The sequence below is a fragment of the Volvox carteri genome (assembly GCF_000143455.1).
Source record: "Volvox carteri f. nagariensis unplaced genomic scaffold VOLCAscaffold_12, whole genome shotgun sequence".
Taxonomy (NCBI): domain Eukaryota; kingdom Viridiplantae; phylum Chlorophyta; class Chlorophyceae; order Chlamydomonadales; family Volvocaceae; genus Volvox; species Volvox carteri.
The window spans coordinates 401,990-427,745 of record NW_003307555.1 but is presented as its reverse complement, the minus strand read 5'-3'; the positions used below and the strand labels follow the sequence as shown (position 1 = coordinate 427,745).

At 56.4% G+C, this 25,756-nt stretch overlaps 4 protein-coding genes across 4 annotated transcripts; 3 read left to right on the top strand and 1 right to left on the bottom strand.

The window, feature by feature from the left end:
• Nucleotides 1–661: 661 nt before the first annotated feature.
• On the top strand, nucleotides 662–2,892 carry VOLCADRAFT_80440 (uncharacterized protein). Its single transcript, XM_002948985.1, has 4 exons — nucleotides 662–951; nucleotides 1,018–1,170; nucleotides 1,329–1,469; nucleotides 1,851–2,892. Exons 1-4 carry the CDS (start codon nucleotides 667–669, stop codon nucleotides 2,175–2,177), a joined length of 906 nt encoding a protein of 301 aa, XP_002949031.1. The 5' UTR covers nucleotides 662–666; the 3' UTR covers nucleotides 2,178–2,892.
• Nucleotides 2,893–3,944: 1,052 nt separating this feature from the next.
• VOLCADRAFT_89288 (uncharacterized protein) lies at nucleotides 3,945–6,509 on the top strand (the record flags this gene model as incomplete). The annotated part of the gene is made up of 4 exons (XM_002948984.1): nucleotides 3,945–4,041; nucleotides 5,268–5,353; nucleotides 5,613–5,750; nucleotides 6,069–6,509. 4 exons carry the CDS (start codon nucleotides 3,945–3,947, stop codon nucleotides 6,507–6,509), a joined length of 762 nt encoding a protein of 253 aa, XP_002949030.1.
• A 3,849-nt stretch (nucleotides 6,510–10,358) lies between these two features.
• VOLCADRAFT_117000 (uncharacterized protein) lies at nucleotides 10,359–19,516 on the bottom strand (the record flags this gene model as incomplete). Its single annotated transcript, XM_002948879.1, has 8 exons — nucleotides 10,359–10,961; nucleotides 11,149–14,737; nucleotides 15,394–15,425; nucleotides 16,864–17,085; nucleotides 17,459–17,639; nucleotides 17,708–17,793; nucleotides 18,836–19,012; nucleotides 19,103–19,516. The coding sequence occupies 8 exons, from the start codon at nucleotides 19,514–19,516 to the stop codon at nucleotides 10,359–10,361; spliced, it is 5,304 nt and encodes a 1,767-aa protein (XP_002948925.1).
• A 289-nt stretch (nucleotides 19,517–19,805) lies between these two features.
• VOLCADRAFT_109693 (uncharacterized protein) lies at nucleotides 19,806–25,147 on the top strand. The gene is made up of 8 exons (XM_002948983.1): nucleotides 19,806–19,992; nucleotides 20,594–20,682; nucleotides 21,641–21,785; nucleotides 22,417–22,470; nucleotides 22,674–22,745; nucleotides 22,921–22,966; nucleotides 23,649–23,734; nucleotides 24,514–25,147. Exons 1-8 carry the CDS (start codon nucleotides 19,825–19,827, stop codon nucleotides 24,565–24,567), a joined length of 714 nt encoding a protein of 237 aa, XP_002949029.1. The 5' UTR covers nucleotides 19,806–19,824; the 3' UTR covers nucleotides 24,568–25,147.
• The last annotated feature ends 609 nt before the right edge of the window (nucleotides 25,148–25,756 follow it).

Below are 25,756 nucleotides of genomic sequence, written 5' to 3'. Positions count from 1 at the left end.
GGATCGCCTAAGAAATGATCGATTTGGTTGAACAGTGATACACGGAAACACATGTAGGATGTCAAGAAGGGAGCTAAGCAACACGGTTGGGAGCTCAGCAGTCAGCGACCGATCGGCAGTTAGGATTGGCCCGTGACCACAAACCTTTGCCTGGTGCAAGCGGCATGCAACCCACCCGAAATGGCAAGGTCCGCAGCTGTTAAGCTGAGTGGCACAATACATCGTTCACCAACACTTCGAGCCTGGTTGGGAGACGCAGCGCAGCTTAAGTACGGTTTGGGAAGCCTCCGTCGAGAATGATGTGTCAAGCAACCGAGCGCACAGATTACCTTCAACAAATCACCACTGCGCACAGCTGCAGTCATCGCCTGCAAAGCGTCCGCAACTTGCAACGGCCGGTCGCCATGTGCGACCTCCGGGTCGTCAGTCATGCTAGTTATCCCTGCCATCGTATCGAGGCGGCATCCATAATGCATTTCTCATAATTGAACAGACGCGTTTGTGCCACTTTTGGGGGTTGAGTTGTTGTAGTACACCGTTCGGTTCATCGCGTTCCATGTTGACCGCGGGCCCTTTGACGGTAGGGAAGCCAAAGCTCAAAACTGCTTTGTGTCCTTATAGCACTGGTTTACTGCTTCGTCTCAGCCTAGCGGGACGATAGGAAAGATGACCAGTGTTTCCAGCTTTGAGTCTGGTCACGCAGACATGGTGCACGATGCGCAATTGGATTACTATGGTCGTCGTCTAGCGACATGTTCATCTGACCGGACTGTCAAGGTCTTTGACATAGTGGGAGATCGCCACACTCACCTCGCCGACTTGCGAGGACACGAGGGTCCCGTGTGGCAAGTTTGCTGGGGACATCCGAAGTTTGGTTCAATCCTCGCCTCCTGCTCATTTGATCACCGCGTTATCATCTGGAAGGAAGGCCAAGGCAATCAGTGGCAACAGGCAAGAGCGCGCAGGCCAGCGTTGCATTTCGTACAATGCTCTTAACCCAGGCTTCACGGTTTGCAGGCGTATATATCTCCTGGAAACTTGCACACAGCCTCTGTGAACAGCATTTGCTGGGCGCCTTACGAACTGGGTCTGATCTTGGCGTGCGCGTCCTCCGATGGTAGCGTCTCATTCCTTGAGTATAAAGCGGATGGAACATGGGAGATAAACAAGGTGGGCTTGACAGTCTTCCGGGAATCAACCGGGTAATCATTTGGAGGGAGCGCGGACGGAGGGGTCACCGTGTCGTGGACATAGAGTCGGGCTCCAGCTTCCTGCTGTAGCAACTCCCCGCAATTTTATACCCCCTTACATGTTGCCCTCCTTTGCAGCTTCCCGGTGGCCACAACGTGGGCTGTACTGCCGTCAGTTGGGCACCCGCGACTGCACCGGGGTCGCTAGTGAGCATGAAGCACGGGCAGCCTGGAGCAGTCAAGCGCCTAGCAACCTCCGGCTGCGATAACTTGCTCAAGGTGCGCAACGCACAAGGGCATCATGGGTGGTTTTGCACGGCGTGCACAGGCATTGAATGTGTCCTGGCGCCTAAAATCCTCATGGCGGCCTCTGCGGCATCAGCCTGCTGTAGGCAGCTTATCCGCTATCCTTTAGGTCCGGGAGTTAGGAGAGAAAGGAAAGCTGCAAATTTGGATGAGACCGGAGAAAACGACGCTAAACTGAGATGCAGACGATGTGTAAACATTCGCCATGACTGCTGACTAGTAGACATGAATGAAACGCTGATGACTGGACGGACCACCATGCCGCCGTACAATGGCCATACTATCGTCCGCACTTAAGGCATACACACGTCCGCACATTAAGACCGAATATTGTTCTGGTTCTGCATCGTTCAGATCTGGCGCTACGGCGAGATGGGCTGGGAGGAGGAGGAGGCCCTGGTTGGGCATAGCGACTGGGTGCGAGACGTCGCGTGGGCGCCCAGTCTTGGCCTGCCCAAGAGCACCATTGCTTCCGCCGGCCAGGATGGCCAAGTGTTTGTCTGGAGCGAGCGGCCCGCGGGCGGCGGCTGGGACCGTAAGCTGGTCCACGATTTCAAGGTGCCGGTTTGGCGGGTAAGCTGGTCCACGACCGGTTCCATCTTGGCGGTGTCTGATGGCAACAACGCCGTCACGCTTTGGAAGGAGTCTATGGACGGTATCTGGCAGCAGGTTACGCAGTAGTTTGGCTGCGAGTGTTTTGGGGGCTGTTGCTATCTTGAAGGGCGTCGTCATCAGGGATGCGGGAAGGAAGGAAGGGCGATATCAGGGACAACGTGTGACGTATGATTGGAAAAACGCATGAGGTGGGCGTGGGACTGGGCCTGTATGTGGGGGGCATGGGGCAGGGCCGATAAACGCGAATAATTTGGTTTGGTGCTGGAGCGGAGGTTCGATAAGGGGACATTGACCTTGCGGATGCGTTGGCTGGGCTTGACGATGAGGCAGCGAGCAGCACCCACCAGGTTGCCGGCTTGCGCGGGTTCATGAGGGTCTTTGGGGCCTATCAGGTGTTGCGTCTTGGCGTACTGAGATAGGTCTAGGTGCATGTTCCAGACTGGCTTGGTGTGCATTTTGGAGATGGAAAAGAGGGTAAAAGTGATAGGAGTGGGTGTTGCGCAAAGTACTTTGTGACGTCGGAGACGGTACATAGCCATTTCTGCGTGCGCGCTTGCACCGCGCTTACGCCAATTGTTTTGGACGTGTTTTGCTGTGCTTGGGGATCGAGGAATACTTTTCTGGAGCAAGCGTGTAATTTTAGGCAGAGCTGTGGCATGGGCTGACTTCGTTTATGGCAGCTGTTTAGCTGAACATGAAGGTGGAGCGGTACGGTTAATGATGGGCTATGGATAAATTAGATACTTGGTTTACTGGTTTTAACTTAGCGATTATGTACACGAAACCGTTTTTCGACTGCACTTGCGGGCAACGCCGCCGCGCAACGTGGCGTGCGGATTGCGGGCAGTGCACGACACCGGTCTATACCTCGCTAGATGCTAAGCGATGCTTTTCCTATGGGTTTTACTTACATTCCGGTCGCGCCAAAATCCAGGCGGCTTCACCTAATCGGAAAATGGGAATACGCGGACTGTTCGTCTTCAATACAAACGTTGTGGTCGTTTACTTAAAATTATTGGCAGCACAGTTATGGCAAATTCACGCAGATCTTGAGCCAGCTGCCGATGAAGGCGGTTCGCAAGTTAAAGTAGGGTGCCTTGTTAGCACGAACATGCGTTACATCCCTAACAATGGAAGGCGATTAGTTTATGCGTTTTCAATATGCACAAGCGTAGTAGAAGAGAAGACGTGATCTGCACATTAATGCTATAGCGCAAGTCTTTTTAGCCTAGCTTCGGTGTTCCCTGTGCACGCCCCATACACTGGGATATCTTTCTGAAACGATACCAAGGCTGAACATTTAACACGTTGGCTTTCGAAAAACGTTTATTATGACACCACACATTGTATGCACAAAAGCGATGCCCGTGCTCCGCTTGCTGCGGTTGCTGTTATGGAAAAGCTCAGCTATAACGGACTTCGTGCCATTCGTTTAAGTAGGTGATGTTCATCAATTTGATCTATTTACGGTATGCGATTAACATACACAAAGAAACATCGCACTTTGCCGAAACTCTACACTTACATACCGGGCTGGCCACTACTGATCGACATTAAATCATTAAAACCCTTCGAGATGTGGAAGGTCATACGCAACTGAGATGGCCGAGTTTTGGGTGGTTCTATCCGTACTTGTACGGAGCACCGTTTGTAAGCAAAGAAGTAACTCCACCATTCTACAAGCATATGTACGTTGTGTTTTTTCTTAGTGCAGGCAGCAGTGGCACCCTTCAACTGCGTATATGCTAAGTGATGCCGCTTGGCGCGTGCGAGAGTGAGGCGTTAGGCTGCGACTCGTTGAATTTCGCGACTTCGTGGATGGCAGCCCCTGCTATGAACTTATTCAGTGGTTTTCAGGACCACTTGGCGTCGCCCAACGATGACCTCCTTGGTCAGACACCCGAGGGCCAACAAGCACTGATTTTCGCGGGTAAGTTCGTCTTCAGCGCTTATGCAAATCATTTTTGCAAAGAATATATATTTGTAAAAGGTTTTATCCGTTTTAAGGTTGTATGGCAAGTTCTCACGGTACTGCGAGGACAGCTATTTCTGACTCGAGACTTGCTGGCGCGCAGGTGCTGACTTTGCCCTTCATGGCCTGAGCCAAGAGCAAAAAGAACTCTTTCGGCTATGCTCTCAGCATGTAGAGCAAGAGAGAGAGGCTCAGGCTCGATTGCAGGCTTTTGAGGCCGCGGCTGCAGGCTCTACAAGCGGAACACCAACACATTCTGGACTATTAGGCCAAAGCCAGAGCTTGTCTCCACCACCTCAACCTGCGCAGCAGCCTCCATCGTCTCAGGGCAGCAGCTTCAGTCACTCCTCGGTTTCGGTCCCGCATACGCCCTTGAAGCCTTTCGACAGCGGCCTTGCAGGTCTTGGCGGTTCAGCGTTGAGCACGCCAACGATTTCAACTGGATCTTTATCACTTGCTGGAGCGGTCATGAATTCATCGGCAGTTGATGCCACATCGTCAGCCCTTCACAGCGGCTCGCCCATGACGCCGCGCCAAATGCTCTCTACAGATCATATGCTTATGGTCCCCTCCGCCTCGCTCCTCAGCGTCCACGCTCCGACGCCGGGTCAAAACCCCCCAGGCCAGGTACCGCCTCCACCCCCGCCTTCCACGCCCAACAATATGCTTACTGTCGGCAACGGCGGGCCAGGCGGGTCTGGCAGTACTGCTACAACCGGAGGGACCGCTGGTAGCTCTGCGCAAGGACACCTTACTATGGCCTTCGCACAGGCTCTGGCGCGAGCGGCAGCAGAGCGCGGGGTAGATCCGGCAACCCTGGTTCAACTCCTGCAGAGCCCCAACCTCGTCGACGTGCTGTTGTCAAAAGCAGGAGATCTACAACTTCAACAACAACAGCTGCAGCAACAACAGCAGCTGCAGCAGCAACAACAACAACAGCAGCAACAACAGCAACAGCTGCAGCAGCAATTACAGCAGCAGCAACAACAACAGCTGCAGCAACAACAGCAGCTGCAGCAACAACAGCAGCTGCAGCAACAACAGCAGCTGCAGCAACAACAGCAGCTGCAGCAACAACAGCTGCAACAGCAGCAGGTGTGTAATTCATGCAAACCAGAAGCCACGCCAATTCGACGTCTGACGACATACGCATACACACACGCCCCACCGCGCTCATAACCCAGTCTTGTACCCCCCGGTGCTGAACCTACCTAGATGGGAAGGCGATGAACTGCGAATACTGCTTGATGAGGCGGGTGATGCGGACAGGGTCAGCAATCTCTGCAGCTTCTGAAAGCGTTTATCCGGCGTGGAGAAAATGAAGAGTTTGTCCGTGCACACTAAGCGGTACTTATGCAACTAAGCAACTCAGTTGGCCAAGACACCCCCTTGCCGACATTGCAACAAGAGGCATCACAGTTCTTCCAGTCGTCGTGTGTCGGGGTCCCTTGTCTAAATCTCTCCTTGTTCAGCCGTGGTCCCTGTCGTACTCACCCTGTCTCTCTATGCCATCTCTGTGCACACCGCAGGTGGCGCCCTTGTCACTGCAGGCTCCTCCGCCTCCCCCTCCGCCACCCAAGCCGCCGCAGCTGCAGAGCCGTATGTCTGCCCCCGTTCCTGGAGAGTGGCCGCCGCACCACCCGGCGGCCACCCTTGGAGGCAGCCACGTGGCAGCCCTACAGCACTTTAGGCCGCCGCCGCCGCCACCGCCACGGCCGTCGCCAGCTGCTGCCGCAGCCGCCGCAGCGGCGGCCGCAACAACTGTAAATGCCTTTGGTGCTTCCGCTGCCAGCGGTAGCGGCACTGCTAGCTCGGGGGGCGCTAGCGCCGGTAGCTCTGGAGGTGGTGGTGCTGGCGGCGGCGGCGGCAGTAGCAGCAGCAGTGGCAGCGCTAGCGGCAGCCTGGACAACATGCCTTCGATGCAACAGATGTTGTCGAGCCACCTTGTTCAGGAATTTGTATCAGCCCGTGGCGTGCTGGTGCAGCTGATGATGTCGGCTTACGCTTTCCTAAACTCGGACTCAATGCGTGAGTTCTACGACAAGCTCATGCCGGTTTCGGCCCTGTACGACGAGATGCACGAGTTGCCTGTCGTGCAGAAGCGCAAGCGTTGCATGGAGATGTCGTACTTGCGCATGCAGCTTATGCAGGATCCGAGCTTTACGCAGATCCTGCAAGCAGTTTGCTTACTACGACACCACCTCTACAGCCTCTCCCGCAAGGTGCTCGTAATGAACCAGGGACCGGACGGCATCCCCATTGATCTGCTGCTGGGCTCGATGTCTACGGAGCTTTTCCACCTGCTGAAGGGGGTGCTGCCCCAGGAGATCTGCGACTTGTTCGGGAACTGCCTGCCGCACCCGCGACTGGCAGTGCTGGTGTTTGCCGAGTTCACCTCGGTGGATCCCATGCCCACACTCGCTTGAAAGGAGTATGCACGGCATGAATACGGCACCATTACGCGAGCCGCAATTTCTTGCCAGTGCGGTTCTGGATGTAGGGAGCGTGTACGGCCGGACGGCTCTCAGATGGGTTCCTACGTGCTTGTTTTGGATGTTGTAGTGCGTGGGCGCCTGGTCTGGAGCTAGTTGGCGGTGAAAGGAGGATGGGGGCAGGTCACGAGAAACGAGAGAAGGAAAACTCATTGTATCAGTGGCAGAATCAGGATCAGTCTTTGTGGTGAAAAGTGGGTTGAATTTGCTTTTAGCACGAGGAGCTGCATATCGACGAAGCAGCGTGCGGAGTCGTGCTGCTGCTTCAACCGTTGCACCGACTTGTGCTCGTGCAGTTGCTGGTTGGAGGCGAGGCGATGCGATGCCTCGTAGTTGTGTCTGTTTCAAGGACAGATAGAAAGCCTGGCTGGCGCGCGGGCGAGGTGAAAGCGGTTTGTGGGATGTTTGCTTGTTTTTTCCCCTCGCGCTCCTGTTGCGCGTTCAGTTCGCCTTCTATTTCCACGGCGCTTTTCAGCGAAACTTTCTGCGGTGTCGGGCTGTGTGGCGATTGGCCTCGGAAGGAAATGACCCCTTTGATGTAGCTGTGGCGCGCAGGTGTTCCTCTGCGGGCCGAAAGTCCCCTACGCTTGCTGTTGTTGTTTTCTAGGTCTTGTCTTAGGAAGGCACCCCACCTAAAAGCACAACAGCGCAGCTTTTAATAAAAGCCGCACAGTCATATGCACTTTGCATGTAGTCGAGCTGCAAATTTGAAGGAGAAAGTTGCGGCGACGGCGGCAGGTGGGCGGCAGGTTGTTCTTTTCGCTTTTAACTAATGTATGGAGTGCAGGATCAGGAGATGCAGCAGGAGGACGACCCGGAAGGGGATGAGGAGAGCATATTTGAGGTGTGTCGTCGCAGGCTTGATGTTGCGCGGTGTTGAGGGGGTTTGGTTTTGCGCGGAGGCGTCTAAAAAGGATGCCATCCACCCCGCCGCGTACCGTGTCCGTGTCTCGTTTCCCCATCCTTTGACTCCTTACTTCGGCCACAGCGCTTTTAGCGGCTTGCGATCTCTCTTGAGGAGAGACGCTGCCTTTTGTTCAAATGGAGGCGGCAGCATAACCCTCTCCCCTCCCCTGCACACCACTGCGCGAGACTGCAACGCACCCGTTGTTCAATTCCACCACCGTTACCACCAGTTCAGACGTAGCGCGACTCCCACCCCGCCCCGTGCATGAATGCACTGGGGGATTAGAGCAAGGTGGACTGGACTGCCAATGTGGGTTGCGGGGGCGGTAGTAAGAGGTCGTGGTGAGAGTTATGCTGTCGTCCTGTAAGTTGTGGCCTGGCTGGGCCAATGACATCAAGTTGGAGTTAGCGGCATGCACCAAACCTGACAATTCCAAGATGATTGTCGTACAACCACCCGCCGATGCTTTGTCCTACCGACTAACGGGCATTATGCGTTCGAGGTACGGAGCCCCCATGTCTCGCGGTGGGGCGGGCGGCATCGGAGTGGCGTCACAGAAGGAAACGATGATTTGGATGGGGGGTCAGGAAAGGTAGGACGATTATGGAGTTGTAGCTGATGTTGACGATGGGGGTTATTCTTTCCTGTCATTACTTTTCCCTTTCTTGGTTGCCATTTGTAGAAAAGATAGGGATAATTTGCTGCAGGAGCAGTGGACTTTTGTGCTAGTTCCTTGTTAATTGGTAATGTGGTAGTGCTGGGTTTGACACAAGTCTTGGGATTTTTAGGGGATTCACGGGCTGTGTCGGTCCGGCCCTGTTCCGGCAATCCGGCGATGTCTTGGGGCTTCTCAACTTGGCGATAGGGATGGAATGCAGCGACATGCAGCTCTCAGTTTGGGGGCATACCATTACCAAAAATCCTGAAATCTGCACCAAGGCGATTGTTACTCTGCTCCCGAACACTATTGTGCACTGCCGGTGCATGCGTGGTGCAGCAGACGGTTGGCAGGTCGGTCAATTGCACAGAAGCGGGTACCTGAAAAGGCCGTGAAGGGGGGAAGGTGCCAAAAATTGCTGGCATGCTGGACACGTAAGTACCCGTCACAGACCGCTATCTTTCCATCCTCCCGCTTTTGCGCCCATCATCACTCCCGGGTTCGCGCTCCCGGATTCGCGGGCCGTTACGTACATGACGGTTCCTATGCGCACGGGGACACACCCGCCCGTGTGCTTGCCTAGTATTACGCATGTGTGCATATACGATATGAACCGCGATGGGGATGCTGGCGCTGCGGGGAATCCGCTGGAAGTGGTGTGGGAGCGTGGTGATGGGGACTGAAGTAGATGTGCTGGGGTCCGACCTAATGGAGGGGCCACTGGCGCGCGGTGCGGCTCGTTATTGCTACTGTGCCGTGTCCGCTGCTGCTGCCCCATCATGGGCTGCATCTCCTTCCTCTGTTCCAGTCCATGGAAGGTGGACGAGTGGCGAAAAGCTCGGGACTTGCCTCTTGGCGTATGGTGCGAAACGTAACCAGTTTTCATATGGTGCGGTTTGTGGTTACATGCCTCTGATGGCCGATACTCGGCAACGAACCATGTTGCGTCTCTCCCAGCGCGCAGTCCTGTTCATATCTCCCACGCTTCTTTCGGGTTGTGACCCCCACAGTATTGTGTGGATTGATTGGCAAATGCTTCCACATTTCCTGAGGACAAAGACAGCTTCCAGGTTGCGATTGCCTGTCTCGCACTATAGGGCCTTATTTGTTGGGAAGCCACATAAGGAATTTCCAGCTCGGGGTGCGGGAAAAGGGGGCGTTGGCGGATTGTCGGGAAGGGCCAGGCTTTCGCGTATCAAGGAGAGTATGTCATGTTGCCGTGTGGATAGGTATGACGCAGTGACGATGCTGTTGCGGAGGCACCCAACCACCCCCAATCCACATTACAAGTGGTGGTGGCGGTTGCGGTGCGTGCCGCGGAATGCACGCAACTGCGTTTTCTCACGTGCACGTAGCGTACGTGTCCTACTCGGTTTTACAAATTGTTGAAAGAGTCGTACGCGCAAACGATTATTGTCCGGCAACTTAAACATTCTTATTCCCAGGCTGGCAATGGGCACTCGAGTCACTTGACGGCCGCACCCCAATTCCGCGGTGCTGCAATGAGAGACCTTCCTGTTGTCGGGCTGTGGATAGCCTAGTCTGTTGTTTATCTGCAAGCGTCTCTTACGATTACACTCGGTCCTTCTACCGAATTACGATTGATTGTTTCTTAGAAGACACTCCAATGGGATGAGCCGTTTGCTGCAACTGCGCGAGCGGCACCTGATTTCCTTACACCCATATACGTAAAACCGTAACCACGCTCTCGATGCAACTACCTGCCGCAGGGGGGCCGACTGGCGAGCCAATTTGTTTGTCTGAGGGGGGACCTCTTTAATCCGTGGAGGATGATTATGAGATTTAATAGCGTAACGTAACCTCGGGCAGGCCGTTTGATGCTGTTGACAACGTGGCGTGGCTGTGGGGAAAACGACCTGGCTGTGGGCTGGTTGGTTTGCGTGTTTCGAGCTGCCCGCTTCGTTGCAGGAGGTTATGTGGTGTGGGTCAACGAACACTGTAATACGACCCCAAGGTGTAACGGTCGGCCTGTACCAATCGACAATTTCTAACCAATGTATCCAAACGAATAACATCCCGCTACATCCCACATATTACCCGACGACTACATGTCGCCTAGTATGCGGGCAATACGGTACAAAGATCAGTTGCGGTCAGAGCGTTCCGACTGGCAGTATAGATTCGTTTAGGCCGCGCCATGCGCCTTTTCGCAAGCAGCGGTTTTGCAAAAAATAACACAGCATTTTTTGGCGCTGGATCAACTGTGACGCCACGACCGTGGTGCCGACAGGGGACGCTGGTCTTGAGACCGCCGTTCCCCGCCCCCGAAACCCCTGCCACCCGCCATCACCGCGTTCATCCCCGCCCCCAATCCCATCCGCTCCAACGACCTATCGTCCATCTCGCTGTATCTAGAATCCATCGCCAAGTAGGGATCCACGATGCCGCCGCCGCCAAGCAACGGACCGTCAGCCCTGCCGGCCTGCGTGTCGAAGGCCGTGGCGCCACCGGCATACGCAGCGCTTCCACCGCTGCCACCGCCATGACCGTACCCAGAAGCAGTTCCCGTCCCATACATGTAAATGCTTTGCAAGCGCTGCAAGTGAGACACGCTGCGGGATCGGGGCCGCGTTGGCCGATTACCGTACATTGCCGCCGCGGCAGAAACGGGTCGGCTTCGGCCGGTACCGCCAGAAGGACCAACCCCGCCGCTGCCGCCGACAGCTGTCCGTGAAGACGGCGTCAGCGCAGACTTCCCGCGGAGGGTGCGCGGATCGCGGGGCGCCCCGCCGCCAGCTGTGACGCGATGGGAGGGCCGACACGCCAGCAGGTGCTTCACCAGGAGGTCCATCCGGTAATTCTGCACAGGCCAGCCAGAGGGCGGACACGCAAATTCCGGGAGGAGGGCCTTGCCATCAACATGACTAATATAGAGAAAGCCTGCACCCCCTCTTAATCCTTCCTACTCTAGCGCTTCATTTTGTTATATGCGAGGGTCAGCTGCTTTGACGCACTACATATCCTTTCCCATCTGAAGTTACACTTACATCGTCCTCGTGCAGTAGCTCCATGCGTAGTTTGCGGGCCCTACTGGGCAGCGGGCTCTCCACCGGGGTCCTTAGCGCCGGAACCACCACCGCCACTGCCGCCATCGTCGTCGTCGGCGGCGACGGCAACGGCGGCGGCGGTAGCATCATCACGGCCCCGTCCAGATCATCAGACATCACCACAAATAAGCCAGCGCCGTTTGACCTCGCTGCCTCCGCTGCCATCAGAGCTGCTGTTGCAACTGTCCCGTCAGCCCGGACCGCCAGCGCATTCGCCGTGGGTCCACCTCCGGCGCTGGTTGAGAGCCCCTCCCCGACTGACTCCATAGCGCCGCCCAGAGGCGCCTCGCTGCTACTTACTCCGGGGCTTTGCGCCTGCGCCTGCGGTTGCACATGCGGATGCGGATGCTCCCCTGCGAGCTGCGGCGCACCGCACACAGACCCGCCGCTGCTGCCGCTGCCGACGCCGGACCCAGTGGGCAGCTCCGAGATGGAAATCATGTGGACATTCTTAGGCCGCGGCGACAATACCTGTTGCGTCTTGTATTGCTCGATCAGCGCTCGACGCTCCTGTTCCTCAGAAACAGCCGCTGACCCCGCGGCGCAGCCGCCGAAAGCCGCGTCCTCTCCTGCAAAGCCCGCCCCGGAGCCGCTACCCAAACGCTGCCGTAACCTGCCGGCGCTGCGTTGCCGCTGCGAGGGCTGCGACGCCAATGAATGCTGCTGGTGCTGCTGGTGCCGATGGCTGTGGCTAATATTGGGATGGTGGTGATATTGGCTGTGATAGTTATGGTGGTACTGGTTTCGGTGTTGGTGGTGTTGGTGGTGAGGATAGTGATTTTGCGTTTGGTAGGGGTTGGTGTCCTCCTCCTGAACCTCCGGGGAGCGCCGCTGCCGCTGCTGCAACAGGACGGCCTGCACGCTGCGTTGCAGCGGATTGGGGTCAACCCCAGCCGCACTCCCACAGCCGCTGCCACCACCAGCGGTAGAAGTACCGGAGAAGCTGCCGCTGCCGACACTATCGCTTCCCCGCAAGGTAGTTACTCGAGGCAGTTCAGACCCCCCACCGGCGCGGGACTTTCCCCGGCCGCCCCCGTCCGGTCCATCACGATTTCCTTTTCGGAGACGTTGCTGCATGTGAAGACGGTCATGGTCGTCCTCCTCCTCCTCCTCGCCGCCTCCACCGTCGCCGACAGCGTCGGTGCCCCCACCGGCGGAATAACGGCGATGCAGTACTCCCCCGGTCGCAGCCGCCGCTGGCATTCCGCCGGGTCGTGGCGGCAGCGCCACCTCACGTCTGAGCCACGCTCCGCCGCCGCCGCCGCCGCTGCGCTCCGACAGTCCTCTATGAAGGCCACGATCGATACCTTCACCGCCGCCGCCGCCTTCCTGCACGTCTTCGGAGTAGCTAGCCTTCTGCTGATGATGACTGGGATGGCGCTGTCTCTGTTGCCGCTTGCAGACGGGCGGCGATGTTGACTGCGGTTGCGACCAGAGAGGCTGCGCGTGCTGCTGCATATATGGTGGACGGTGCTGATTCTCGCCGGGTGGAAATCCAGCAGGTACGGTTGACCCGCGCAGGAGCACCCTCCGATCCGCGGCGGCGGCGGGCCTGCTGCGAGTTGGAGAGGCATCCCGCGGGTCCAGAGAGGTTGATCCCTCCTCCGGCCGGGGAGCCCCGGGTCCCACACTTGCCGGCGACGGCGGCGGTGCAGCCAACTGTACACCCATGGAGTCAGGGCTGAGGCTAGTGAGGGTTGCCCGCTGCGGCGGCTGTGGAGAGTTGGCAGCGGCGGCGGCGCCACGGTTAGCAGGCGGACTCCGCGCTTGGCTCTTTCGCAGGTGGAGAGGTGACCGGTCCAGCAATGCCCGCGGCGAGCTAACACCGCCGCCACCGCCAGCAGCAACACCACCGCCGGGTTGCGCCTGTGACGGCGACGGCGGCGGCGGCGGCGCCACCTTCAGTAGTATCCGCTGAGTGGCCGCGCTAACGCCATTGGCCGAATGAGGCTTGCCGGCAGCCAGCGCCCGATTTTCCCAATTTTCCCCTACCAGACAGGCCGAGGCCGTTGCACTGGCAACAGGTGCCATAGGGGCGGCGACCTGCACTTGGCAGGCCGTGAGGGACCTCCGTGCAGCGATCATCGCCTCCGTGCCCTCCTCCGCCGCGACCAGCTGAAGGGCAGCGAGGCTGGTGAAGCTGCGGACGGTATCGAGCGCCGGCCGTCGGGTCAGCTGCGGCGGCTGATCCTGAGGGTGCTGCTGCTTCCGCTGCTGGGGATGGTTATGCTGTTGTTGTTCTTGTTGTTGTGATGGTTGTTGTTGTGATGGTTGTTGTTGTTGGTGGTGGTGCCGGCGCAAGTCCTTGGCCGCAGGCTGTTGCGCAGGGACAGCCTCATCGAGGGCCGCTGTTGTTGCAGCGCCGCTGCTGTTGCCGCCGTTGCCGCTCCGGGAGAGCCGCCGGGCCACCGCCGCGGCCAAACGCCGGGTATCGATCTTCGTGTTCCCCGTCAGCGGCAACGGCAAATTCGGTGCTGCCTGCGGCCGAGGGGACTGCACCTGCGCGGATGCTGACAGTAGCAGAGCTGGCGGAGGACCGGGACCCGACGTTCCTATGTCTATGCCCGGCATGCCGCTCAGGCTGTAGCCCAGCGCCGCCGCCGTCGCAGCCGTGGCAGGGCCAAGAGGGTTGCTGCCACCGGTGCGCAGGAGCGCAGCGACGGTGGCAGCAGCCGTCGCCGTCGCGGAGCTCAGCATGGCCTGAATCGCCGGCGGCACGAGCCGGCCGTCAGCATCCGCGGCCTGTACATCTTCCGCGGCAGCGGCCCTGGGCGCAGAGCTGCTGCTGTTGTCGATGAAAGAAACATGTCGACTCCGAGGCGACTTGGCCGCCGCCGCCGCGGCAGCGGCCGCAGCTGCTGCGTCGGCCATAACGGCTGCGGCTGGACCTGCAGCGGCAGCCGCATCGCCGCTGGCTGCGGCTGCAGGTGCCGCGCCATGTCGTTCGTTGCTGCCACCGCCACCAGCTCCGCGTGCAACAGCCCCAGGGACATGACCGTTCACAAAGCCCGGCGCGCTAATATGCGGTGCCACATCGTCACCGCTCGACTGCCGCGCCAGTAGCGCCGACGGGTTCGTGAACAGCGACGAACAGTGCTGGATCGTGCTGAGTAGCTCTGGTGTCAACCCCGGCGGCAGGGTTGTCCCCGGCGCTTGGCCACTGGGAACTAACCGGTGCTCCCGTGCGCAGCAGCCACTGGCGGATGCGACCCGTGGGTCAGGACCCCGTGTCGCGGCAGCACCGCAGCACGGGTAAAACCCTGTTGCGAGCTGCCGCGCCGCTGCACTCCCACCAGCCGCCGCGCTGGCTGCGAACACGGGGGCCTGTGGATGGAAGGTGCAGCGGCGCAACTCCACTGCCGGTGCGTGCTGCATGCAGGTATGGCAATAGAGCACGTGCACGAGGCCCCAGATGTGCCAGTAAATGCCGCGCCATGCGATCTGCTGCGCGCGCAGGGAGGCTAGGTACTCTTGCAAGCGCCACGCGGCATCTGGGATATGCACAGCTCCCGAGGAGCCCGCGGAGGACCTGCAGCAGGGTAGGGTAGGGTAGGGTGAGGAAAAGTGGAAAGAAATGTGAGGTGCGTTGAAATTACTCCAATACCTACCTTTCGCGTAAAGGAAAAACGTGTGAAATGCGATGAAAAACATGGTGGTGCTGCTGACACCGTTGATGGTGGTGGTCAATGACGTTGGCGATGGCAATTAAGGCATATTGATCAACGAGGAGAAGCATTTTAAAACCCAACAGAGGTTAAGGTGGGCGGCTGACACAGACAGAGATTGCGGTCGTCATGGTACTGGAGAGGCCGCATTCAGATCTCGCCAGCTAAAAAAATGCACCACTAGTGTCCGCAGCGAGCTGACGTCAAATAAAACCAATTCATGTGTCAGCAAATTTCCCCCAGCTAAAGGGCTGTCGCATCACGTCCTGGCTTCCGGAGTGCTCGGGGCATGCTTCTTTACTGCTTTCCTTATTGCCCCCACAGTAACATTTGATATTTATTCATTCACTCACTCATTCATCACCACCGCCGAATAGATACCAGAATACATCCTCTTATACAAAAGAGGAGGATATGGAAAGAAGCCGTATAGGCTAAACGTGATGCGAACGCGAACAAGAGGGATCGGCCCAGCGGCGGGCCGGGACCCTCAACACACACACCCAAAAAACACACGTACCTTCGTGGCATATGCAGTGACGACGACTTGGACTGTGGAGGAGGAGGCGGACCCGGACACTCCAGCTTTGCGCGTTCCGCCAGACTGAACAGGCCCTGTACACAGCCGCGCCACGGACGCCATTTACATGAATCGGTTGCGAGGATGTCCAATTCATGATGTCCTCTTGCGAAAATTTATTTCCCCCACGCCCACGGCTCGGTACATGTTTTTTCCACAGGGCCAGTTTTACTTGCGATACGCGACCTGACTATGGTATTGAGGTGTGCGTGCTGCGCTGGGTAAGGCCGAAGGAAACCCGCAGTCGCCATCATTGCGAAGGTCCCCTTCATCGTGCGTCGCGTAGCCGCAGAAAAAGCAAATGGACTCCACGGGAGGTAACGGGATGGCAAATACCACCTTGCGTCATTGTTATAAGAACGGCATGCCGCCGAATAAACCGCAACCCACACCGGGGCCGCCGGGCCGTACGGCAGGCATCACACCGCAATGTACGGCACTGCATTGTTTTCAAAATCTTCGTACCTTGCATACCGAACAGCGCGCCACCGTGGTCCGGAGGTCCCGTAGACAGGCCTCCAACTTGTACTTGTACAGCCGATTGACGAGCGGCATGTGCCTGCTCCGGGCCACAACAAAATGAAGTCCCCGCCAGGCAACGCCTCAAAAAACTCCGCTTTCCTTAAGAATTGTGTGAAACGTTTACATCATCGACAGGCGAGGCATGGCAGATTAGGCTGAGGCTGCGCGACGAAAGCTGACCCATTCTTCCATCCCCTCTGTTCCCCTAATCTCCTTTTGGCCCCCATCCTGCCCCTCCTGCTCCATGAGTTCCATCCCAGACCTCAACAGGCACGAGGAGGCAGCCGACGGACCCTCCGCTGCAGCAGACTTCTCAGCCAGCCGGATTTAACCACTGTCGGTCATCGTTCTTGCTTAGCCTCCCCCCCGCGCGCTTAGCATACCTGGCGCGCTCTTCCGCAGGAGTTAACGACGTCAGTTCCTCCAGCTTACGCTCCGAGACCAACTGCACGGACGCCAAGAATCTCTCTCTTCTTTGGCGGGTAACATGTTGATGGTGGTCAATGCCGAATAACGGGATAAGGCGAAAGAGACGCAGCGGCGAGGCACAGCACAACCGTGCCATGGAAACGTCCAGGGGATTGTAGGAAAGACTTGCTTTATCATGCAAAAGTGAAGGGGCCTTTACCCATCCTTGCCCACCATCCTGCTTAACTCCCTGACTTGTCGGCTTACCTCACACAATATGCCTCCGCAGGCAGCCTCTTACAGGCAGACCCCACCATAAACTCGCCATTCGCAGCTTCGCTGTAGAAAACGAGCTGCCAAAGCTCCAGACTGAGCTCACTCACTTCAAAGTACAATTTACAACCCAAATGCAGGACCCGAATCGGCCTTACTCACGGAAGCATAGCTTCGCCCCAAAAGGCAACCCAAAATGCAGCTTACCCTCGCCAGCCGGCACAGCAGCTCCAGTGGCAGCGCAGTGAGGTCTCCGCTCTGCCCGGCGAGCTGCTGATGGTGTTTTGCCACTTCCACCAAGTTGCTGGCCATGAACTTGACACAGTCCATCACCAAAGCTTCCATCTGGGCTTCCATGCAATCGGAAGTGCACGGAAAGGGCAGACACGGAGGAGACCGAAATGAGAGAAACGGGTGGTGCTGAGGGTGCTGAGCGCGGGTGAAGATGAGGGTGGAAGATGGCGTCCAGGGCAGGAACGGAGACTGTTTGGGGTTATGGGCCAAGCGCGATCTGTGCAGCCATCTGTGCAGCGCGGTCTGTGGGAAGAGACCGCGTAACCGAAGGGAAGAGCGGCCAACCCACGGGCCGCAGAGAGGCAGCGCCATCAATTGTGGCCCAGTTTTTGACAGAGCCCCGATCCGGTTCCTAGGGGCTTGGTACTGGAACGGAAAGTTGCACTGCATTGGGACATCACTTCAAAGCCAGCAGGCCCCCCGGGGTCAGAAAGGCAGCTTCCGGGGGACATTTGGTGTGCCTAGGACAAAGCACGTACCCCGTGACGTAAGCAACAGCGATGCGCACCTGTAAGAAATTGGAAGCAATGAGCAGGGGGAGCACACCTTCCACGGTAATATGGTCACGGCTGGTGCGGCCATTGCAGTAGCCCAAGAGCCATTCAAAAACAGCCACATCGCAGTGGACTGAAATCTCCACAGGCCTCGTGCGGCTATCAACCGACTTTTGCAGCACGTCTTTAAAGTACCTGCGGAAAGGAAGGCGAATCCATCTTCACAAGCTAAAAACCATAACCATCTCCGCGCATCTGCTTACCGCATTCCATGGGTTAAGGTATGAATGCTGCATTTGAAGTCCCTGGTCTTCCCGGGCTCCCCAGGGTCGAAGACATGGACGACTGCCTCTGACATTACCAGGTCGTTAAGAAAGAACTTGAGCTACGCTAGCACATGAATAGCTTGGCATCAATATGCTAATCCTGACAAAAGCAGCTGCCGGGGAACTCTTAATCCACAATTTGTCGCAAAAGCAGTTTGAAATCCCCACAACACAGACCCCATAGTATCCCGTAGCTTTAGCACCAATCTTACAGAGATGTGTTTATTCATTTACGAGAAATTGGTTAGACAGCTTTTCGCGACAAGCAATGTTCTCGGCATCGGTACGGACCGCGGTACGCGTTGCTCAGCAGACGCATTTGTGGGCCGAAGGATGGGTTAAATACTCTTCAAAGACATGATGAATATTCTTTGTTCTCGAGTACTTCTCAACATCCCATGCCATTTGTGCACGGCACCCTCAGCACAGCACCTCAATCTACGTTCGCCCGCCATCTGAGGAGATGGCTAGAACTATTTCGACGTTCTCGTTCATCATGGTAATTTCCCTTCCATCAGGCCCTATGGACCTGGCTCTGCTGAGAGCACCCACAAAGTGACAAGAGCTTAACCGGCAACCAATCGAGAAATTCCCGCACATCGATTCTGGGCAGCCAACAGTAAACAGGATTCGTAAGAAAGCGAAGGCAGCTGGCCCTCAGTTTTGACGGTCATTGGAATCTCCAGTAGTCCAGGTGCGCTGGAGCGCGGCTATCGTCGGTACCATGTACATGTGTGGCCCATCACAACCGACCGCTAGCGTTCGTGACTCCAGCGCAAGAACGTCAGCCCTAGTCAAACCCATATCCCGCCTGCTGTCGGCCATGCCACTGATCCCCAACGAGGCCAGCCTCGGCACCTGATACTCCCCGCGCGCCATTGCTGCATCACGCCCCTCCCTTGCAGTTTCAGTATTGACTGACAATATAAGATTAGCGGCAGCAGCTACAGTAGCAGCAGCGGCAGCATGGGCATTCCTCTGCAACTCAGCATCATTAGTGCTACCAGAAGTGGCGGCTTCAGCTGCATGTGCCGGTACGTCCCCGCCTGGTGCAGCAGCCCGCACCGCTCCCTGCAGCGGCAGTTCCGCCATCGCATCTACCGCCAACGTGGAGGGCTCAATAGCACCAGCAGTAGCAGGAGCGGCGGAGGAAAAGCTGATCCGCAGGACTAGGGGACACAGGAAGGTGACATCCAGGGAGGCCGCCACCGCTGCCAGCCAGCGGAGCTCCATAGGGCCCATCTGCGCAGCCTCAAACGCTAGCAGGGGGACGCGGTCCGGGAAGCTGGTCCGCTCGAAGGGGGAACGCCGGCATCCTCCTATCACACGCACCTGACACCACCGAGAACCTCCCATCCTATCATGTCCATAGCCTACGATAGGGCTGATGGTGGTGCTGGTGCTGGCTGCGTTGCTGCTTATGTCGGCCCTGCAGCTTGAGGTTGATGCCACCATGTTTTCACTGTGATAGCAATCTGCTGTACCAAAGCAACAGCTGCCCTCCGACAGCAACAGTTTGACGTTCTGGGGTATTCGCTTAAGCTTTGCCTTTTTGGACTGGTTCTCAAGACATGCCAGATGAACAGCGTCGAGAAGAAAGGCGATCCGAAGCCCCGTCGCGCACACTTGACGATGGCATGTCGACGCGTGCTTTAAAGTAAACTCCTTCCAGGCACGACACACCAGCATCAAGGTTACAACATCCGAGGCTGGGTTCCGAACAAGGCCACCGCGCAAGACCGGCATGGTATACTTCTGCAGTATGCAGTCCAGTAATTTAAGCTGAACCTCTTCCGGTAACCAGCAGCAAATGCTTCGATCGACGGAAATCATCGTCCTTGTGCGCAAACGGGTCTGCATTGTTCAACTCCTCTAATTATCCGAACCTCCAAAACGTTTCATAGGGCAAACCAAACTTTGCGAACCTGGCCAAGTGCCGGCGGCGACTCATCCTTGCAGTTTGCGAAGCTCCGAAGCCGCGTTTCCCAACCGCAAGAATATTAGAGCAACCATTACCATCATTACTGCACATTAGGCGTTATCAGTTAGCAGAAATGGCACTCACAATGCAGTCGCGCAGCACGTGCGTTCGCATGGGTCAGCGCCGCGTTGGCGCTCCCATCGGCGCTCAGGTCATTGCACCAGCACGCCGGCTGAGTGTCGCGCGCGCCAAGACAGAAAGTGTGGACCTGCCTGTTGGAGAGCCAGCGCCTTACTTTGAGGTAGGCTAAAATGCGGGTTGTAGCCAATTCGGCGTTGTGAAGGGTTGCAATTGACTTGTGCCTAATGCATCCGACTTGTCCAAATGTCAATTTATGGCATCATGCGAAATACGGATGTTACTGCTTTCGCATGCCCTCACGGCCGATACAGCGTGCAAGCATATTGTGGAGCAAGGCCCGACCTTTCCGCCAGAGGGCAAATCTTCCAACCTCGCACGCAAAAAATTTCAAATGAGTAGCACAGAAGGATCGGCTGCTGTGCATTTTCCCTTTATCTGCTTCCTTGCTGGGGTTTGGGAGTTCGCGTGCCTGAGACGCAGCGAATTTGGAAAGGAAAGCAGGAAAAGCTCGCGGGGCAGTGGCACCTCTTAGCACTGCCCCAAACACTCCCTGCCAAATCAACTCGTCCCACCGGTACCGAACTTCCCCTTTATCAATAGCGTTTGTGCAACGCTCAGGTTTCGTCCTGCACACTTCAACTTGTGAAATCAACATGCCAGCTTTACCTTTTTTGACCTGCTTTGACCAGCGCGTCCTGCCCCTAAAGCCCGTCCCCCCTCTTTTCCATGCAACCAACCAACTGACCACCTGGCTACAACAGCTGCCCGATGCGGTGACCGGGAAGACCGTCAGCCTGAACGAGTTCAAAGGCGCACCCGCCACCCTGGTTATGTTCATTTGCAACCACTGGTATGCCGTACACTATATGCCGTACATTGTCGTACATTTTCTTAAAGCCTTAGAGAATCCGTTTCCCTGTGTATGATGCAAGCACATTTCCGTGATACGCGTCTGCAGTACACATGCATGCATGCTGTTGTTACAGGGTGGTATAGCTTCACCAGCGGCCCCCTTTCCCGAGGCAGTTCCCTGCTCTCCCCTGCGAGAGGGGCACCCTAATCCATTCACCCCATCCGATTTCAAAATGTATTCGTTGGGTTCAGCAACTCACCACCAGCATCCAACCAAATCTGGCGGATCAACGGCGCCACAACTTAGTTCCTGGTCAGCTCGCAAATTGAAATAATCACATCCTACACCGTACATAAGATGGGGGGCCACCTCCCAATTCAACACCCCTCACACACCGAGGGGTTGGCAGGCGGATTTGAGCCCGGATCCTCCGGGAGCAGAAGTCAGGCCTTAACTTCTGCCAGCCACCTGCCATTTATTTATGTATGCATGTATGTATGTATGTATGTATGTGAAGATTTCCTTGTTTGCGTGCATTTCTGGTTCTGGTGCTGCTCCTCGAAGTCTGGGGATCTTTCCCGAACCCGTGTATGTGCTCGGCTGTCCGCGGCCTTCCCCCTCTCAGCCCTTCTGTATCCCCCCTCTCCTCCCTTTTGTTCAGCCCTTCTGTATCCCCCCTCTCCTCCCTTTTGTTCAGCCCTTCTGTATCCCCCCTCTCCTCCCTTTTGTTCAGCCCTTCTGTATCCCCCCTCTCCTCCCTTTTGTTCAGCCCTTCTGTATCCCCCCTCTCCTCCCTTTTGTTCAGCCCTTCTGTATCCCCCCTCTCCTCCCTTTTGTTCAGCCCTTCTGTATCCCCCCTCTCCTCCCTTTTGTTCAGCCCTTCTGTATCCCCCCTCTCCTCCCTTTTGTTCAGCCCTTCCGTATCCCCGATCCTCCATCCCAACCCCACGGCTAGTCCCTACGTGGTACATCTGAAGAGCGCCATCGTGGATGTGGTGAAGGAGTACTCCAGCAAGGGGCTGAAGGCGGTGGCCATCAGCAGTAACTCCACTCAGACCCACCCGCAGGACGGGCCGGAGAAGATGGCGGAAGACGCCAAGGTGCGTCCGGGGTGATGGCTACAGGCGCTGCCTGGTGGCATACAGCCGGGGTTATTGGGGAGGTCTGGCCGGCAGGTAGGTAGGTTATTGGGACCAAAGTACCTGACAATGACCACGTTCTGGAGGTGGAGATATTCTTCAGCCGGTGCCAACTTCATTACATTTCCCGCCCCGCATTCTCTACTGCGTGCGGACGATCAGAGCTTGTGGATCTCTACAAGAAGCCAAAGCGATTTTTTTTCTAAAGTGCTCCTGTGGACAGTTGCTGACTGCCGGTGTATGGCCCCGGACTGCCGTCCTTGGTTAGTTTTTTGTACACATATGTATGTTTGTTGTTACAGGGTGGTATAGCTTCACCAGCGGCCCCCTTTCCCTTGGAGGCAGTTCCCTGCTCTCCCCTGCGAGAGGGGCACCCTAATCCATTCATATATGTATATTTGTGTGCTACACGTTTTTCAGTATATGATGTAGCGCTATACTCTTTAACAACTTCATTTGTACCTGTTAGCATCAACGGATTTTTTTTATCGGTTTCTGAAATAGCATCATGAGTTTTTGACACCCCCTGTTAACACTGGTTGCTTGCCATGCCGTACGTACGGCCGTTGCACTGTCCCTTCCCTTTTTGCAGAAGTACGGCTACCCATTTCCGTACCTGTTTGACGAATCGCAAGACGTCGCCAAGGTATGCGCCTGCATCTGGGTGCGCATTTGGACTAGCTAACCCACGTACAGCAAGGGCAAGAAACACCCTGAAAAAATAATGCGCTATTTCAGATGATACTCTGGTTGCTATGCACTGTGTGCTGTGTGCTATGCGCCTGACCTCAACGCATGTTCGCTCAATCGATCGCCCTCACGGGGTTGCCTCCCTTCTCCTTTTCGCAGGCCTACAAGGCCGCATGCACCCCCGAGTTTTACATCTTTGACTCGGAACTCAAGCTCACCTACCACGGCCAGGTGAGTCAACGAGAGAGAGAGACTGTGTGTGCGCACGCATGTATGTGTGTGTACTATGTGCTGCAACGAGAAAGAGAGAGAGAGCTTCCCTAAGAAATCCTTCCTTGTCTACCGCCCGTTAACCCTGCCCCATGCTACCCTGCCCCGTACGACCCTGCCCTTCCCTCAATCGCAGTGGGACTCTACGCGGCCTAAACAGGACCCTCCCCAGATCCCCACCAGTGAGTCCTCCTCCCCGGCTGGGGCCCTCCCGGTCAGGGGTGTCCGGCTGCGGCTGCAGATAGGAGGCAACACGGCTGGAAAGGCAGTAGGGGTTTCGGGCTATTCGTTGCGGGTTTTTTCGTAAGACACAGCATTAGGGGCCCTCGTCATCGCACCATCCTTTTAGGTGGCGGGCGGTTCCCTTTTTTCATATATAGTGAAGGAACCCCCACCGGGTCATGTTAGGCCTCGTCTATCTTTTCCCCTATACGGAGCGGGTAGCTACCCGCTCCCCCAATCTGCCGTATTCCCCAGACCCTGTAAAGCATGTATGGCATGAAGAGCGAACCCATCAGAACATATCAGGTTTTTGGGCGGGATCTCCTAGGCAGCGAAGTGCAATTATTAAATATGAAACGAAACCCTAGAACCCGTTCCGCTCTTCCCTTCACTCTGTTCGACCACGAATACATATACCGTTGCCTTCTCTTCCTTTATTTGCTCGTATTGGCGCCGTTCCCATGTCTCCCTTGTTTATTCCCCCTCCCTCCCGCCCTGCCTTCCTCCCTCCCTCCCGCCCTGCCTTCCTCCCTCCCGCCCTGCCTTCCTCCCTCCCGCCCTGCCTTCCTCCCTCCCGCCCTGCCTTCCTCCCTCCCGCCCTGCCTTCCTCCCTCCCGCCCTGCCTTCCTCCCTGTCGCCTAGGTGTGGACATCCGAGCGGCTCTGGATGCAACACTGGCCGGAAAGCCGGCACCCAAGTCGCGACCGAGCATCGGTTGCAATATTAAGGTAGGCGGCGGTAAGAGGTGGTGGGCGAGCGGTAGGGAAGTGGTGGGCAGAGCGAGGAGGAGGGAGGGAGGAGCGGTTCTCATCCATGGTGAGCACAGACATGACATGTACGCCCGTAGGAATGTGTAAGGCACTTGCCAGTGATACCTGAATAAGAAGAGCAAGTCAGGCGTGGTGGGGGCCTGAGTGGGTTGGAGCCGAAAGGGATTATAAAGGGTGAGTGTCAAGGAGGGATGATGGAGAGGAGAGTGGATAGGGGGAAAGTGAAGAAGCTGGCGGAGAGGGTGGTGTTGGGTTAAGAGGGGCACTGGGCATTACGCGGGGGTTTGTGGGGGATGGAGGAAGAGGGCGGCCACTCATGTGTGGGGGGAAGGGAACAGAGGGGGAAGAGAGAGGGAAGAGGGGGGAAGAGGGGGAAAATGCAGAGTTTACAGGGTCATCCGAACCGGCTGCGTTCTCCTGAACAGCAAACACAACAGTGGACAAGCCCACAAGTACTAGACAAGGTGTTACTGCAAACGCTGTTGGTGATGCTGGTGTTGGTCCTCCAAATGCCTCTGCTCTGGCTGCAGTTGATTTCTGGATCGAGCTGCCCCTGCTGCCGCCCCTGCTGCTACATCCCCTTTTTCTCTCCATGTGCCCGGCACCCGTCCGCTTACTGTTCCTTCTCCTCCGCCCGCGACTCACTCTTCATTTCGCTCATGCTGCTGGCGTTATACAATGCCATATCCGCAATCCTTCACTCCCCCTACCTTCCCCACAATCTCATCGCCTCGTAGTGGACCCCTGGCAAGGAGCCCGAGTACTATGGTGCCCAGATCGTCAAGAAGTAGAGAACCGCCAATCCCAGACCCCCTCCCTCTATGGGTTTTGTCAGTTACACAGCTGAGCTGAGCTGAGCTCCATAAGGCCTGTGTGCCTTACGGAGTGCAACATCAAGAGGGTATCGAGTGTCGTCCTGTTCATTGATGTCGTACGGCTGTATGGCGCTGTGAAAAAGAAGTTAGCGTTCAAGCACTTGCCGAGCTCCTGAGAATTGCCTACGAGGCGCGGCGAGAGGCTACATGCAGAGGCTGTAGAGATGCATGCACAGGCCGCATTCCCGTCGGAGCAGCTAATGTGCTCAATCATGCAGTGTTTGGTGTGCCTCAAATTTCATGAACTGACCTGGATACACTTCTGAGTCTCAGCTACCCAAGGAAGGTAACACGCTGTCCTGGTCAACTTGTCCTGTGCCTTAGATCGTGTCCAACTCCCTGTGTGTGTATATGTTGTGCTGTTGGGCTTACAAAGGCATAATTGCCAGAGGTGAGTTTGAGCTGATGAAAGGTTTCTTGTCCATATGGAGCCAGGAAAGCAAAGGGCTTCACGTGCCGTGCTTTCGCGACCCTATTGATTTAAAATTTCGCACACAAGAAGGACACCACCCAAGAGGAGGAGGCGAGGTGACCAGTCAGATCAGGTCAGGAGCACAAGTCAAAAAAAAGTTCGAGCCCTCTGTAGGAGTCGCTCACCTGGTGGAACGACTGGCGTTGTGGAAGCGTAGGATCCATAGTCCTCCTTGCTGAGGCAGGCCGGATTCCAATCCAGCGACAAGCACTAGCGTACATGGAATAACTGAGATGGCGGCAGCGGAGTCTTGAACTCCGAAAACCTAGAAGTCGTGATACTTCAGTGTTTTGCCAGAGCACCCCTCGGCCTACCTACCGGAGATTCACTACTACGATCCTGCCGTACTAGGATACCGTCAGCGGGGCCCGGGGCCCCAGCCCGTTAGGTCCGCTACGACCAACTGCCATCTTCATGACATGTTACATTAGTACGTAACATGTGCAAAAATTTAGTCGAATCGGTAACAAAATTGCAGTTATTGCTAACAGTAATCGTTGAAATATTCTAAGAGAATGTACCTTACTACACCAGTGTTTTTTTTTTCATTTTTGCCCGACAATTTTCCAGTCCGAACGGAGGAATAGGTTTTTAATCGCGGGAATTAAGGTATTCCGAATCTGTCAGGCGCTG